The sequence below is a fragment of the Meleagris gallopavo genome, chromosome 12 (assembly GCF_905368555.1).
Source record: "Meleagris gallopavo chromosome 12, MGAL_WU_HG_1.1, whole genome shotgun sequence".
Lineage (NCBI taxonomy): Eukaryota > Metazoa > Chordata > Aves > Galliformes > Phasianidae > Meleagris > Meleagris gallopavo.
The window spans coordinates 18,529,499-18,545,307 of record NC_139415.1 but is presented as its reverse complement, the minus strand read 5'-3'; the positions used below and the strand labels follow the sequence as shown (position 1 = coordinate 18,545,307).

Below are 15,809 nucleotides of genomic sequence, written 5' to 3'. Positions count from 1 at the left end.
AGTAAGCAATTACACTCCCCCTCTTGCAGCACAAGAGCTGCACAGCTGTGCAAAACTTAAAAACATTAAGAGAAACTAACTACGGAAAGAGTCTTTCAGATGTGAACCTGAAGAAGGCCACATGCAAATAGAACTGGAGCCCAAAAAAGAAACTTCAGTGCGCCGTAGCTCTGCTCTGCCACAGCACACAAACAAGAGTTCAGATTCCAGCTCCTCCTTGCGCAACCCGAAGCTGCAGAGCCGGAAGTCAGAACGGCCTGGGCTGAGAATGCAGGGTTTTGCTGAACTTCCTCCCACAAAGAACATTTGAAAAAATAACAAACACAGAAGACAGTAAAAGCGTGACTTTCATATAAACCATGATTCTGATTGCACAGAGCAGCAGATCAGCTTGCTGATATATGGAAGGGTGAAACACTTGCCAAACAAAACTCTGCTAGTTTCCAACCTAGATTTCTAGCTGCTTTGATTTGTTTAATTGTTTAATAGCTGTAACTTGAACTACAGCCACACTCGAGATTTTGGTCAGACCAGATGCAAGCTCTGCCTTCAGGAATGTGCCATGTCCAAATAACCATGGTCAATCACACGTGAAAGAAGTTTCAGTGTAAATGCAAGTTGGGAGCGTGACTGCCAGCCAGTGAGCAGCAGGCCAGAGCTGCTCTTCTGAGGGCAGGACCAGGGGAGAAATTGGACTTCTGGAGAAACCTGTTACAGTCCATAGATGAAGAAATTCCACCAGGACCTAAACAAACCTGAGCAAAGCCACAGAAGCTCCTTCTGCCCGATGGCGACAGCCCACGGGTGCTGGCAGGCAGGAGATGCTGCTTTGTGGGGGTGATGCCCAGAACACCTCATTGTTGCCTCCTCCTTCCAGAAGGCTGAGATGCGTGGGCCAAAATTCCCATTTCCATGGCTCAGTGCTTTAAACATCACTTAGCATGGAAACACAGCAAACAAATCATAGGACCATCATCCACGTGGAGCTCAGACAGCCTCATAAAAACAGAATGGAATAGCCCATAACCTCCTTCATCCTTTAAATTGAAAAGAAAAAGTTAATCTTCCACTACACACAGGTAAACAAAGACCCGTAGCCTAGTTACAATGTTTTTTGGAACAACTACATAGCTAAAGCAATTAGGAATGGCATATGCTGTAACAAGAAGTATTTTTAAGATGTTGTTTAACAATCTAAGGTCCCTTCCATAATAAGCTGGCAGAATTTGGGTACTCATTACTCATCTCATAGTAAACATTTTACCACACAAGAGATCTTATCGGTGTGATAGAAGTTACTTTTAGAAAATTGGCCCTATTCTTCAAAAATAACCAATTAGTAGTGCATGTACACCGACTGAAGGCTGAACATAAAATTAAGTGAAAGCTGTAGCTTCTCTTAAGAAACTAACAAGCAAGATTCTCTAACTTAAAGGAATTCCTATTAAAAAAAATAGGTCAAAATAATAAGGAGTCTTCATACATTCATCAAGGCCAAATGGGATCTCCTTCTCCAAAGCATCTTCATATAATCACATGAAATGGCTGTTCAGCACAAGGCAGGGTGCTCATACTTCTCATTAGTGCTGCAAGAGCTCAGGGTACACATCCATCCACCACCACACACCTTCAGAACAAGAATGAGTATCCTGAATTGGCTCATACACAAAAATATCCAATACAGGCTCTTACTCAGTGTTGCAAGGATGATGACTAACAAAAGATGGACAAATTCCACAGCTCTGCTGCCATTTGCAGAGATCTCTTCCTTTCAGCTAAACGAGGCTACTGGCAGCCTTCACAGGACCGCAGAAACGCTGTCACCTCCAGCAGCCCAGGCAGCAGAGCCACGACCAGCAGCACTAGCCACAAGGCTCCAAGAAGCTACGTAGGAGTTATGCAGTTGGAACGCTTGGAAGCAAAACAAGGCACCTAAGCGAGCAGAGCAGCAGGAGCAGTCCCACCACCACCTGGATCTAGGTGCTACTGTCAGCTGTTCGGAGACAAGCAGGTTGAAGTAGCATGGGCTGTGTTTACACGTTCAACTCGTTAGGCAACTCCGGGAGCATCCTACTCACTGCTGGGGGTTTTGTGTGTTGCTGCAGAGAAAACAGAAATAAAGACAGCCAACAGCCTTGTAACGTTAGCTTGTGACAGCCATTTCAGCCAGCCATGCTAGAGACGAGACCCTCAGTAACTGCTGCTGGTGAGGAGGAGGGGGGTTGATAAAGCACTACGTTTTCTTCCCTGTTGTGAATGAATCCTGCCCACCTAGCTGTCAGCATGCAGATTTTATTGCAGTTCAGAGCTACATTTTGAGGAAGCAAGTATAAGAAGGTAACATCCATTTCCTCCTTTTGTTCTTGACATTAAAAATAATAGTTAGCAAATTTAATTTCCTTATCTGTTATTCACATTAGCTTGCATACTGCCTACTTACACAGAATATTTGGGTACAGAATGCATACTCAAGTGCCCTGCTGCGCAACTCCCTTCCCCCAAGCTTTGTCAAATTATTGTTTTCCAAATTAATAATTACTTCCTGATGGCACAGAAGACTACTCCAGGCAATCCTTCAAGCAGCCCTACATTGAATAGGGAAAGACCAGGAGAGAATCAGATCCAAAGATATGATCCATTGAATTTATATGTAATGACTTCTTTCAGAAGAATCCCAAAATCCTCAAACCAATGGAGTCTGCACTCATCCCCACGTACTTTTACCATTCTGACAGGCTCTATTTTAAGAACAGAGACATTCATTCAAAACTCTTCAGCAGCTCATCTCTTAGCTCTCATGGTGCAAAGAAATGAAGAAAAATCTAAGTTTCTTATAACCATCCTGTAACGAACCTGTCAGGAAAAAGCACGCAGGAGATCCCAAAATATTGGCCAAACGACAAAGTTTTGAATGTTCACAGTATGCATCTGTCATTTGAGAACAAAACCTGAGAGCCAAGAAATCTGATATTTGAGGAAAGCCATGCATTGCCACAGTGAAAAGAATGTCCGAACCATTTAGGGCAAGTATTAAAAAATATCACTTAAAGCTCTTTTCTAGTAGAGTATTCACAAATGCACAAATGAAGATGACACACAGGGGCTCTGAGTTGTTTTGCCATGGATGTGGCCCTGGGTACCCTGCTCTGTGTACCCCTGCTTGGGTATGGGTTGGACCAGGAGGACCCAGAGATCCCTTCCCACCTCAACCATCCCCCAATTCTGCGATAGCGCACAGAGCTGCACATCCCTGGTTACTAATCCAGTCACTATTTTTCTTCTCCAGTCGACATATACATCTATTACTTTAAAACATCTTCATGACATTTGAAGCTGGCAACTTTACAATCTGCAGAAGCATTGCTTTCCACTACAAAAGGAAACAACTGTTTCTCACACCCATGGACACTGAAACATTCTTCCCAAAAAGCTCCGGAAGAAACAGCTTTTTTAAACAGCACTGCCTCAGACAAACAGCACGGGATGCACATGCTAAATAAAAGCCCAGAACAAGCCCTTACACCAACTGAAAGCAGCAGAGATTATTTCAATTGTTTGGTTGGAGCTTCACCCACTTGCATTTTCTTACCCTGGCACTCAGAGACCACAAAGGGGAAAAAACCTTTTATTGTAGACAAACTCCTCAAGCAATAAGAAATGACAGAGCTTGAATTACGATCTCCTAATTCAGGGCTGGTTTGTCAGGCACAGCACTGACAGAAAAGTCTTCTTACCACATCTAGGACTAAAAGCAAACCATAACTCCTGCATCAGGATGTACTATTGAGATGACTGTTATTTTTAAGTAGTTACAATGTAGAAGTGATGAGACACATTCTGAGCACCTAATTGTCCTGTACCACCAACACCGCCCGGAATGCTTACCAATCCATCAGACTTCAGACTAGAACTGAACAGATACAGCACGCCTTTGAAAACAATACCTGAACCAGAACCTGAGACTATCAAAAGCAGTCTGTTTTTCTCACAGAGTCTCAGATTCAACAGCTAAAACACAACTGTGCCACGTGCTGCAGAAGCCTGCAGACAACCACCACTCGCTCACACAGCAGACTCCTGTCAGCCCCACGGCAGTGCAGGCTACAAACATAAACTACCTGCTCACGTTTGCTTACAAGGAATCTCTTGTGCAAAGGACAATCTTCTCACTCCCCACCACCTCCCAACTCTCCCCCTCCTACTAGCTCTTCTCACTGTGAGCCTTCACCAGATTTCAAGACAGCAGAAGGCTCCAACATACAAGCAGCCTCTCCAGGAATCAACAGGACTATTGCATTGGAGTAGTATTAAAAGTTAGCCGTGCTCACAAATGCAAGGTGGAGTCAGAGCCAGAAAAAACCCACGTTGTTACATAACGCTCTGTAAGCATCATCTGGTGCTCAGCAGCTATCCAAGTGATTTATACCTTGGTACAAAAACTGTTAAACAAAAGAAGCCACAACAGCTGAAGAACCACAAGTCTTCCCAAACTCAGTCCATAAGGGATCATGGCAAATAGCACAGCATTCCTTCCCAGCACAGATGAGAAGACCTTTGTGGGCCGTACAAACTCAAGGTTGCTGGAGTACTATTTATTTATTTATTTTAATAATTAAGCTTTGTTTGGGGGGATTTTTCTGTGTGTGTTTTTTTCTGTTTTTTTGTTTTGTTTTGTTTCTTTTTTTTTTTTTTTAAAGTTAAACAGTTGTGGAGTTTGTTTGCTTTTTTAAAGTTCCTTTTTCTATGGTTCGATTGTTTCTTTTCAAGCTCACCCCTTAAATATAACGGAACTTTGAACCATATTTAATGGCTCAGCTAAAGCAACTAATGAGCATTACGTAAGATGTCTCTCCGCATAGAACAATCTGTTCCCAAAGTTACCAAAAATAGCAATTCTCTAAACACTGCTGTGATGCAATATTTAACCAGTTACTGCATTAGCAGCTTAATTCATCCATTACTAGAAAAAAGTCCATCTTCAAACACGATCACAACACGCAAGCTTACCTAAGCTGGTAGGTTTTATCAGCTCATCCAACAAGTCGTAAAAAGGTAACTTCTGAAGTTTGATGTCGGGATGGACAGGGTGGAGCGCAGATGTGAGGTGGGGGAGTTCCAGTTCATGTTTAGGTCCCAGAAGCGAAACGGGGAGCAATGGTGACGTGGCGGGGTGGCCATCGTAACTGAGCTGTGGAATGGTAGATGGAGACAAAGTTGCTGGCATGGAGCTTGAGTGTACGCTGGAGAGGGATAAGTCTGCAGGTGTCATGATTTTCTGGGGGAACCTTCGCCTATAGAGTTCTTTGATTTTCATTTGTACAGCAGGACTGCAGCCAGCCTTTAACAAATGCAGTGCTTTCGTGAGAAGTTCGTGTTTTCGTCCGTGCTTGTTCCTCCCTGCGTAGCCCAGAAGTACTTGCAGCTCAGAAACTCTAAGGCTCATAACCATTTGCTTAAAAGAAACAAAACAAAAAATTAGTATTCAAGTTTCATCATCTTAAGCGCTAACATCAGAATGTAGCTTCATCTTGTTAAGCAGAACATTCTTCAAGGCACACGACCGTTGCTCTTCTCCCATTAATGAACTGAAATATAATGAGAACAGGACTAGATAGGTGCATCTACTTAGAGAGTCTGTAACGAGCAATTTTTAAAGGGATTTCCATTTGCCACAGGCAATTCAGGATAGCAACACTGGGGAAAAACTGAGACAAGGACAGCTTGTCAGTACAAGAAATAACATTGGGATGCATAACTACTTTCTAATCAGTGTTCTGCTAACATCTACAACGTTAACAATTCTTCTGACTTGCAGCTAGAGGAACTAGAAGTCACACACTGCCAATATATCCACGTCTCCACTACTTGCACTTGAAAGCTGTGTCAGCACTTAACTCCAGGGCCCTACTTCACTTTTAAGTCCCTCTCTCACTTTCGCCATGCAGCTTAACTATTCCACACAGGTTCAAAGGAAAGGAGAGAAATGACTGATGCTTAAAGAAATAGAAAGAGGTAATTATAATTTGAGTTGCCTAGCCCCACATGATCATTACTGAGTTAAAGGAAACTCCTTGAGCTTCAATTTCCTCACTTATCCTCAATCTGTTCTCTCATCAGAGCTGCACGTTCTGTTTTGGTTCACGGCGCCCAGTGCGCCTTCTACTCAATAGCATCTTTATTTAAGCAGTTTTTCACTGTCCCCCCAATAGTTAATGAATCAAACCAGCAGGACTTGTAAATTGTTTCACTTCTCCAGGAACTGAGAAACACACCATGCAAAGCAGAGCAACCAGCAATCCCCTGTGCACACCAAGTACTTCCCCACGTCAGGCAGAGCCAGAAAGCCAACTTACAAGTCTGCGTTCTATTTCAGAACTTCTTTCAGTACCTGTCAGTGGCTTATTCACCATAACACAGCCCATGACAAACTGAAATGATATTCCTGAAGAATTCTGGATTTGCAATAAATTTCATGAAAGCAAGATGCCTAAAACCCATCACTACCACCAACTAGTTGGATCTTCCATATGAAGAACAGGGGTGTCTTGGAAGAACAAGGCATTTCAGTTACACTCTGAGGCACTGACAGCTGAAAGGAAAGTGAAACAAACAGATCTGAAACATGCAAGAGAACACTGTAATGCTCAACAAACATTTCTTCAACATAATGAGGAGTTACAGCTGAAGGGCTCTGTCTGTGACCATCAGCATTTATAAACACCACTTCCTCAGCAGCGGTCTCAGTGTCACTCTGTTCTTGTACAGCTAGAAACTTGCAGGCCCAGCTTGCAAAAAAATGCAGAGGAATAAGGAATAATTGAGCTAAATGAGAAACTCCTGCTAAATTTTGGATGCTCTCCATCTCTCAACTTATGGAGAAGTTTGAAATAAGCACACAGACAGCAGGGCCCATCGTGCAGCCAGACTTGAACCAAAACAAATAAAATTCCTCATGTTTTCCCCACCCTGAAACATTCCTTAAAAAGAAGAACACACTAAAAACGCTGTTTGCAATATTAAGAGCACTGGCAGATGCACCAACTGGAAACAGCCAATGAAGAAACAGCACTAGGAGTTTGTAGCAGAGAGCTGCCCCTACTTCTGGCTGTTTATCAATATAAAGTGCTTGTTTAGTTCTTCCTAATGCAAAAACAAGTAGCCAGTAAAAATATAAATAAAAATTGAGGTTGGTTCAAGTTAAACACGGATATCAAAGACTGAAGACTAGTTTGCAAACTGCAACTACAGGTAACCTGGTGTTATAGCCTAGAGTACAGGTAAATGCACATTCCTCCCAACTTCACACTAGTGCACAGAAGTGGGTGCTGTTTAATTTAGCTGCTCACCTGCTGTGGAACTGCAGTGTGAGGCAGCAGTGCGACCACAAGCTGGTTCCATGCACGATGAACCCCGCTATCAAACCAATGGGGTGCTCTGATGGTACTGTGCATTTTGGTACCTGTCATACTAAGGTAACAACTACAGTCCACGGAGAGAGGACAGCAGGAAAATTGTTCCAAGTGTGAAAACTAGCTCTACAGAAACACAACTCATCTCAGTTTTGACTTGCTGTGAAGCCTTCAAGAGAGCTCAGAAGGTAACTCTAATCTATGAACACCCATCTGACATTTCCTGCTCAACAGCACAGCACAGCACAACACAAGCACGTGCTCCTGCACGGAAGCTGTGAGTCACGAGGGCTGCCTGCCTGGCAGCATGCACTCCGCCACCCATGTGCCCTCCCCCAGGACTTGGATTCCACTTCCCTGCCTCACATCACAGGTCACCCAACTGCACATGTCGGGCAGGAGGCCCACAGAAGCACTGCGTGAAGCCACTGCTTTCCCACCTCCCGGTTGCTTGTTTCCAAATCTGGGCCACGGCACTGGCAGCCAGATGGCAGGCACGCAGCCATTCGATCCTGCTCCCACTGCACCACTGCTGCTGGCTGAGGAAACAAGGATGTATCCTTCCCACACCTACTTTAGGTAACCAGTACGGTCTGGAAAAAAAGCAACAGCTTAAGGATGCTGAAGCAATCCATGGGCATCACCCTAAGGCACCCACCGACTTCCCTCTTGCATCTACTTATTAGAAAGGACGTTCTGCCTACAGCTCTGTTTCAAGAGCTGCTGCATTTTTAAAGGTTGCACCCACATATCAGATACAAAAACTGTTCAAGTTACCCAACCAAAGCATCTGGACACATCTCAGGCAAACAGGAACACTTTTCTCTTTTCAAAACCCAAGACATCCACCGCGGGGCTATGAAACAAAAAACTACATGCTGCTTAGTGCACACTGCAGTGTCAGCTCCTGACCCAGTACAACATCTCCATCAACAAACATGGCACTTTGGAGAAGTGCACCTACGACACAAAACAAAACCCTTTTGTTTCAAAAACGCTATTTAGGCAGAATAACCACTTTCCCAGGAACCTTAACTTCTAGGGAACAAATGTGTACAGAGCCATCAACATTAAGTGCCATTTACTGCTACTTCTGTTTGAAAGAAAACAGAGAGAAGTCTTTATAGAATCTTTACTTTCTGCTCCCTCCTCTGCTTCTTTGGGGGAAGGACTTATCTGGGAGGAAAGACACCTTGACCTGGGAGGTAAAAGCAAGCATCAGTAAGCTGGGTTTTTTTTGTCTTTCTTTTAATTAAATTAAGCAACATCAACAGGGAAGCAAGGCAGACAATATTGAAAACTAGTTACAAACAGCAGTCAGAAGATGCTGCCTACAAAGCAGTGCCCAACCACCCTCAGCAGCAGCACAAGGAACCCCAACAAGCAAATAACGCCTTCTACAGAGGGTTACTGCTCCAATAATCAGCCCCAGGATCTATCTGGAGAATTTAACAAGTTATTTCCGGACGCCTGTGATAACTTGAAGCTGTGAACAAGCTCCAAAACACATCCAAGAGATCTGCCAGGACAACAGGCAGCATTTGGCTGGGTACCACACCGCACGGCGTGCCTAGAGCTATGCAACAGGTCCTCCTCAGCTCCCTAACCATCAACATGAACGCTGAAGGGAGGAAAAAAAGAAAATGGAATGCCTCACCCTAGTCTGACGATGAGAGAAGTAAAAGAAGAAAAAAGATTCCGATCCTTTTTCCCAAATAAAAGCAACTAGGAAGCATTAGATTAGTATGGAAATGGTCTTGGAATTAATCTCAGTATGCCTCCGATATCCAGCTGTAAAAATAGAGGAGAGTTCCTGCATGCTACAAGCGGCCTGGTTAACCAGATATAAATCTTCTTGAGAAGAAAGAGCTACACAAGCCCTCCGCACAGTCTGAGCTCTTGGGTTTCCACACACCTACAATTTGTGAAAATGACAGATCATAAAAGATGGGAATACTTTTACCTCTGTGAAGGCACATTCCTGGGTCCTAAATTCTATCTGCAAGACTTACACGAGGAAACTAAAAGGGCTCAACCGTATAAAATGAAACCAGCCTACCGAAAACCTACAGGAGGGAGTGGAACAGCCAATTCATGGGAGCCGAAGCCTCCACGACAGGCTGTAACTTCCTGCATTTGTCTAACGCAACCAAAATACTAAAAGGTTGAAGTCACAGTAATTCAAAAGGGAAGGGAGGCAAAAGCACAGAAGAATGGTCATAAATATGCAACACACTGCAACCTTTAAGGAGGCAATTGGTTTTCATAATGAGAAACTCAGCTGCCTCCCAGTGTGATACATACAATGTTTAGGCAAGCGGGGCAGCTCTAAAAGAATAGGTACAAACCAATGGCAGGTACAATGTTATTTGCCTTTTATTGCACACACAAGGAGATGGGGTTTCTTTGGTTTAAGAGATACTCTATGTTTGCCCAGTTTATCCGTGCTGATAAAGAACATTTCACAGCCATATGAGCAGAACTCCACATTCACCTCCCTGGAATTAAAAGTGATTCTAATCCACACAAAAATGCATCAAAATGACATCGGCTGCAAACGCCAAAAGCGGCCCGGGTTGACCTACTGTTAGCATCTCTGTGGCTGTGGGCTTCAGGTCAGACACCGCATTCATGATTTTCACTAGCTCCATGCTAGCAAAAAAGCACACTGCCAAGCTGAAGTCACCAGGTGTTACTTATTTCAGTGTGCTGACAAACAATGTGCTTCCTTGCTACCAATGTTACGGCTGAGCATCTTCAACATAAACATTCCAACCCTGAAAGAACCCACCTCAGCTGCAAGCACCCTCCAAGAGCAGGAAGCCTCTCTGGCACTGAAAAGGTCACCCAAAAGGCATGGAACTTTGCTTGCAAGAGCTTCTGAGAGACTTTCAAGGTGAGGCTGGATCAGGCCTGGGGTAACCTGACCAAGCCGTGAACGTTCCTGTTCACTGTGGGAGAGTTGGACTGATGGCCTTCAGAGGTCCCTTCCAACTCTAAGGTTTCTATGATTCTGGCCAGGAGGTCCTGCAATTTGCTGCTGTGCTGCTTTCAGCTCACGTGACAGCTGAGCACACCCCAACCACTCAGCTCTGCCCCAAACTCCACAGAACAAGCAGTGCAAAGAACTCCATTAGAATCACCCAGATTGGAAGGATGCTCCACGTGGCCAAGCCCAACCACCAACTTGCCCCACTGAGTGCCATCACCAAGTGTCACATCTACACATCTCCCACAAGCCTACAGGGATGAGGGCTCCACCAGTCCCAGGCAGCCCAGGTCAGTGCCTGCCCACCTCCCTAGGAGGGAATTCTTCCTGAAATCCAATCTGAACCTCCCTTGGTGCAACCTGAAACCATTTCCTCACATCCTATCACTTGGCACCTGAGAAAACAGACCAACCACCTCCTCTGCTGTAGCCTCCTGGCTGCCAGTAACAACAAGCAATCCAAGCAGACAATTTTTAGTGTAATACCTTCATACTAAAAGTTCTCTTCTGTTTTGTTGTTTGTTTTTGGTTTGTTTTTTTTTTTTTTTCCTTTGACTTTGGAGTTTTGGGCTGTTTGTATTTTGCACAAATGTTCTCTCAGTGGAGCAAAGGCAGCAACCTGCTGGTATAGCAAAGGGGAGATTTGCCGAAGAAGGCAGGTGCAGCCCTCCATCACGTCTATGCTGGGTTTTATTTCAAGTCACTCACATTTTCATCTTAATCCATACAAGTTTTATCGCTCTTGAGAGACTGTACCCACTAGGTGAGCTATATTAGGACTTCTGCTATTAAATAAGGTTGCTGACAGTAGTAATCTTCATTCCAGTTCTTGGAGACTTGAGGGTTTTTTTCAGCCACACTCAGACTTAATTGTCCCCAGTGTATTTGTCCTTGCAGATGGGAATTACTTTTACAGAGCTACGCACTAGCATCATTTTCATGACAAGTAATTGCAGAAATACCAGTTTAGACCATCCCTGGATACAAAACAACATGCCTCAAGACTAACAGCTTACACCTAGGGCTAAAAAGGAAGACAATTACTTTCAGCTATTTGGGAGAGGGTCACTGCCAGATAACTTTACTTTTTATTAACAGCGTTCTTAACTAAAGCCTTTCAGCTGGCAGACAAGAGAGAATTCCTCCACCATACACTTCACACGGGCTGCAAACACAGCTGTCCCAAGAGCTGCTAAACACACCATGTTCACATTACAGTCTCTAGCTGGTTACACCACAAGCCTGCATTGGTAAAAATCAAAATATGTCTTGTACAGCATTCAGTAACAGTCTGAAAGATCATCTCGTAGTTTCAAAAGGATCAAGACATTACAACTTCTGGACACCACACTGGGCAATCATTTCAATCATTTATTCCTAAGCCCAGCGATCTTCAGTTTTAAAAAAAGTACACATGCATTTTTAAACTTGCAATTAAAACACAAAAGCAATGGTTACATGAACAATGTGACTGATTTGAGATTTACAGATAGGGAGCCTGCTAAACAAGAGCATTTAGCCTTCCTTTTTCAGCTGAACACCAGAGAACTAAGCTCTGGTTAGTTTCTAAATATCTAAACTATCTGCTTGAAGCACACGTAGCTTTGGGAAGCCAATCCAGAAGGGAAGCTGGAGAAGAATGTACCTGGAATTCAATGAATGCACTCACATTGCAGCAAGGATAAAGAGGCAGCTTCCACGAGAAGCTTATAGAAGCTCTGAGCAGCAAAGCACAACAATTCCAAGACTTACATTCTCACTTTCAGTTCTGATGTTTGCTTGCAGCAGTTATTTAAGTCTCTACTGCATCAACAGATGTTGGTTCTTCACATGCAATAGCTAACTTAAGCATCACTTGATTAAAGCAAATTAATGCTATAACACATGCCTGCTTTCCTCCAAGGTTTTTTTTCTTTAAAAAAAAAAAAAACAACTTCTCTATTCCTTTACATTACAAAACTGCAAAGTGCTCTATTCTGCACATGCTGTAAATTAGCACCAAGTACTGACGAGTTAGTTGTCCATTGTAAATAAATGAAGTTTTTCTACTTAGCTCGCTTGATATAACACTTCAGGATATGAAATTATACAAACAGATGCTCAACACATTCTCCAATAGACTGCTGTTCTGTTTGGGTCTTTCTTCCTCAGTGTGCTCATTTTCCTAGGATGCAATACAAGACACGGGCTGAGTCATCACTGACTTATACTGTCATCCAAAGAAGTCTTAACGATCATATTAAACTTGGGTAGCAGTTTGAAAACTATGGAACAGCAGGCGGAAGCCAGTATCTAATTGATCCTCCCTTCCCTTGGAAGTAACCGATTATGCCCTCGGAGAAGGAAAATTGAATAACTGGAATCATCTGTCCACAACTCCCATTAACATAAAAAATAATGAAGAAAAAAGCTAAGATGGCATCTTCTGTTAGACTTTAAAGCAGCCCTCCTCAGGAAGATCCATTCTGAAAAACACATTCCCAGGCTTTGTGACCTGCCTCGAGGAAGAGCTGCAGGGTCCACACACAGCTACGGGCAGCAGCTCCAAGCCTCGCACAGGCAGGGCCAGAGCCACACCAGCCCTGCCATTGTGAAGCACACACCAGTACCACCAGTACCTCACTGGGTGCATGGAAGCACTTGGTACTGCTTTCATCTGTAGCCATTTGAGTATAGAGATGACAACAGTCAATAAATGCAACTAGAGGAAAAAGTGGAGAGGGAGGAAGTGCTGGAGGAAGGAAGAACGGAAGGAAGGGAGAAGAACAGGAAAATTAAGAGATCAGATAAAACATCACGTATGGGAAACACTTGTGATTTATCATCGTTAGAATATCACCCTTGCCAAAAGGGAAAACAGAACCCAAATGAAATAAATCTCCTCACAATAAATACCTATGAAATATACTGGCCAAATACCCTATTCCCCTGTAATAGCAGTTTGCTGAGAATGATTTATTACTGCTAACAAGTGTTCTTAATTGTTACGGCAGAAATAAGCATGGGGAGGTGGGAGGGGGAGAGAGCAAAGGTTCCCACTCTGTCAATAAGCAGAAAAACAAATATTCCATCAAGCAATCATCCTGCCATCCATGTAGTTTGAGGTTGGTTTTTTCCTCCCTTTCGCATCACCATTCCTCCAAGCACCAGGTAAGAAACATCACACAACAGGAACATCCCACCAGACCTGCAGAGACCACCCAACACAGCAGGAAGCCTCCAGTTTACACACTGATGTTCTCAGAGCACAGATTAATGCGAATTCACCTCTACTTTGACACAGTGCTGATTTCAAACACATCTGAGTGAAGGGAAGAAGGCATCAGTTGGGGATGGGGAACAGTTCAGTGGACTATGACTACTTATGCCCACCACAGAACACACGGGGTTACGCATGAAACTAAATCAATGAGATGCTGAGTAGAACCACTCTTTCCTATCCTAGCTCATTTTTTTGTTCAGACAACAGGTCTAGGTTAGAGAGAAACACCATGCCAAAGAAGTGCCAGCAAGAAAGCCATGCCTGAACCACGTGTGAGTACCTGGTAAGCCAAGAGAAGAAACTTGCAAACTCTGATGAGGTACTGACTGACCATCACAGCACAGAGCAGAACACAAATCACAGGTCTGATTATTTAAATGTACTCTAAAATCTAACGCATTCCTAACTGTACAGGTGCATCAAATATGAAATTATTGCAACAACATGACATGGAATTTATATTTACATCAGATATTGAGACACGTCTATTTTAAAGTGTCATTTGTAATTGGAGAGGAGAAATCAGTACCTGGGTAAAAAATACCTATGTCAAAAGTGGGTGAACATGCTGCCAATGGCCACAAGGAGAGGAAGCAGAGCTTCCTGCTTTCTTCAGCACCCAAAAAAAAAGACAAAGACATCAGTTCCAATGGCACTGGCCAGTGACAGCACATAAAGATGTATCCAGGCTGCCACAAAGTGATCCTAAAACCACTCTCCTGCTGCACCCCTCAGACTTAGGGCTGCTCTGTTCTCCCAGCCCTTCCAGTGTTGTCTATGACGGACAAACATATTTTTACATCTATTAACTGCACTGTGTTACCTGCAGGCTCAAAGACAAGCAGGCAGTGCTTAAGAACGCATTAGTTAGCAATGATTAATCCCAGGACGAAACACTCAGCAGTGTTAGAAAGCTAAGAATACATCCTCTATGCAATATTTTCCTGGCCCACATACAGCACAGACAGAAACACTCCTTCCAAAGCTTGCCTAAGGAGACACACCAAGGAACCTTGCTCGGTGCTAAGGGACATTTCGTGCCACGTGCCATCGGCACCTTTCACTGCCACCGGATTCTTCTCAGAGTCAAAATAATGCCGCATTAATTGAATGTATTCACACAATTACCCCCCGCCATGCATGGAAACAAACTGCCTGATGGAATGAAGGTTCCATTTTCCAACTTTCAGCCACACCTATGATTTAAAATACATTATAACTCTGCAAGTAAACTCCAGAAACGATAGCGCGTTTAACTTGGCTTTCTCCATAAAACGGCTGCCTAAGAAAACTTTGATAGCACAGTTCAAACTTCCATGGAAACCCTGACCAAGTGACAACAGAGACGCTCTGCCTTTCTGCAGCAGTGCCCACAGACAGCTCTCCTCGCTCCCCACGGAGTACAAGGGGCAATGCTGCAGCCACTGCCCCATTTATTTAATCTCTGGTGGCCGAACCACTGCACCCCTCATTAACAGCACTCCTCCAAATCCCACTCTCAAGAGGAATTTGCATATATACAAGCCCTCGGTAGCTCATTATTGTCATTTAGGATTCTCCTGACAAAAGCAGGATTTTCTGGGTTTCAGTCCAGCACTTTACAATGAAGTGTTTTCATCTTTCTGTCTCCTGGTAGGCTCACTAGATAGCTAGTTTCCTCCCAGGTAAGGATGCTGTAAGCTGTGCATTATTTCCCCAACCTGGCTCAGCCCGTATCCCAAAAGCACCAAATGCCCTCTTTCAGGAAAAAATACAACCAGAGGCAGCCAATGCAGTTAATCCACTAACACGGAGCTCAAGTCCTTTACTAAGCTGTGAGAATGTAGGCTGAAAAACAAAGCTGCCTTTAAAAAAAAAAAAAAGCTTTTCTAATTAACCAAACTCAGGCAACAAGTTTCAACACATCTCTGCTTCCCCTTCAAACAGCTGGGCACCTCCTCAGTTGTACATGTTTAAAAACAACTGCGTAGCACAGGTTGAAACTCTGAAAATCCAGTCCGCGCACACAAGCCAGGTATTCTTACAGCTTTTTTGTTTCTAAACGGGTCAGAGATCCCTAGTTTGCTATTCAAAGTTCTTCTATTACAATCCCATCCAAGTTAAAACAATAGAGGAAGGTCATGCATGGAGTTCTGCAGGGGCCCACGCT

General features: G+C 43.7%; 1 protein-coding gene across 3 annotated transcripts in view; it reads right to left on the bottom strand.

Moving 5' to 3' along the window:
* The window catches only part of PIAS1 (protein inhibitor of activated STAT 1), a 51,827-nt gene that overhangs the window by 26,837 nt on the left and 9,181 nt on the right, over positions 1-15,809 (bottom strand). For all 3 annotated transcript variants that reach the window (XR_002119087.3, XM_085234258.1, XM_085234259.1), the window contains exon 2: positions 5,008-5,452. Coding sequence is in view for 2 of the 3 variants with exons in the window: in XM_085234258.1 (XP_085090384.1) it covers positions 5,008-5,452 (445 nt within the window). In the remaining variant the exon portion in view is untranslated. The remainder of the gene's footprint in view (positions 1-5,007; positions 5,453-15,809) is intronic.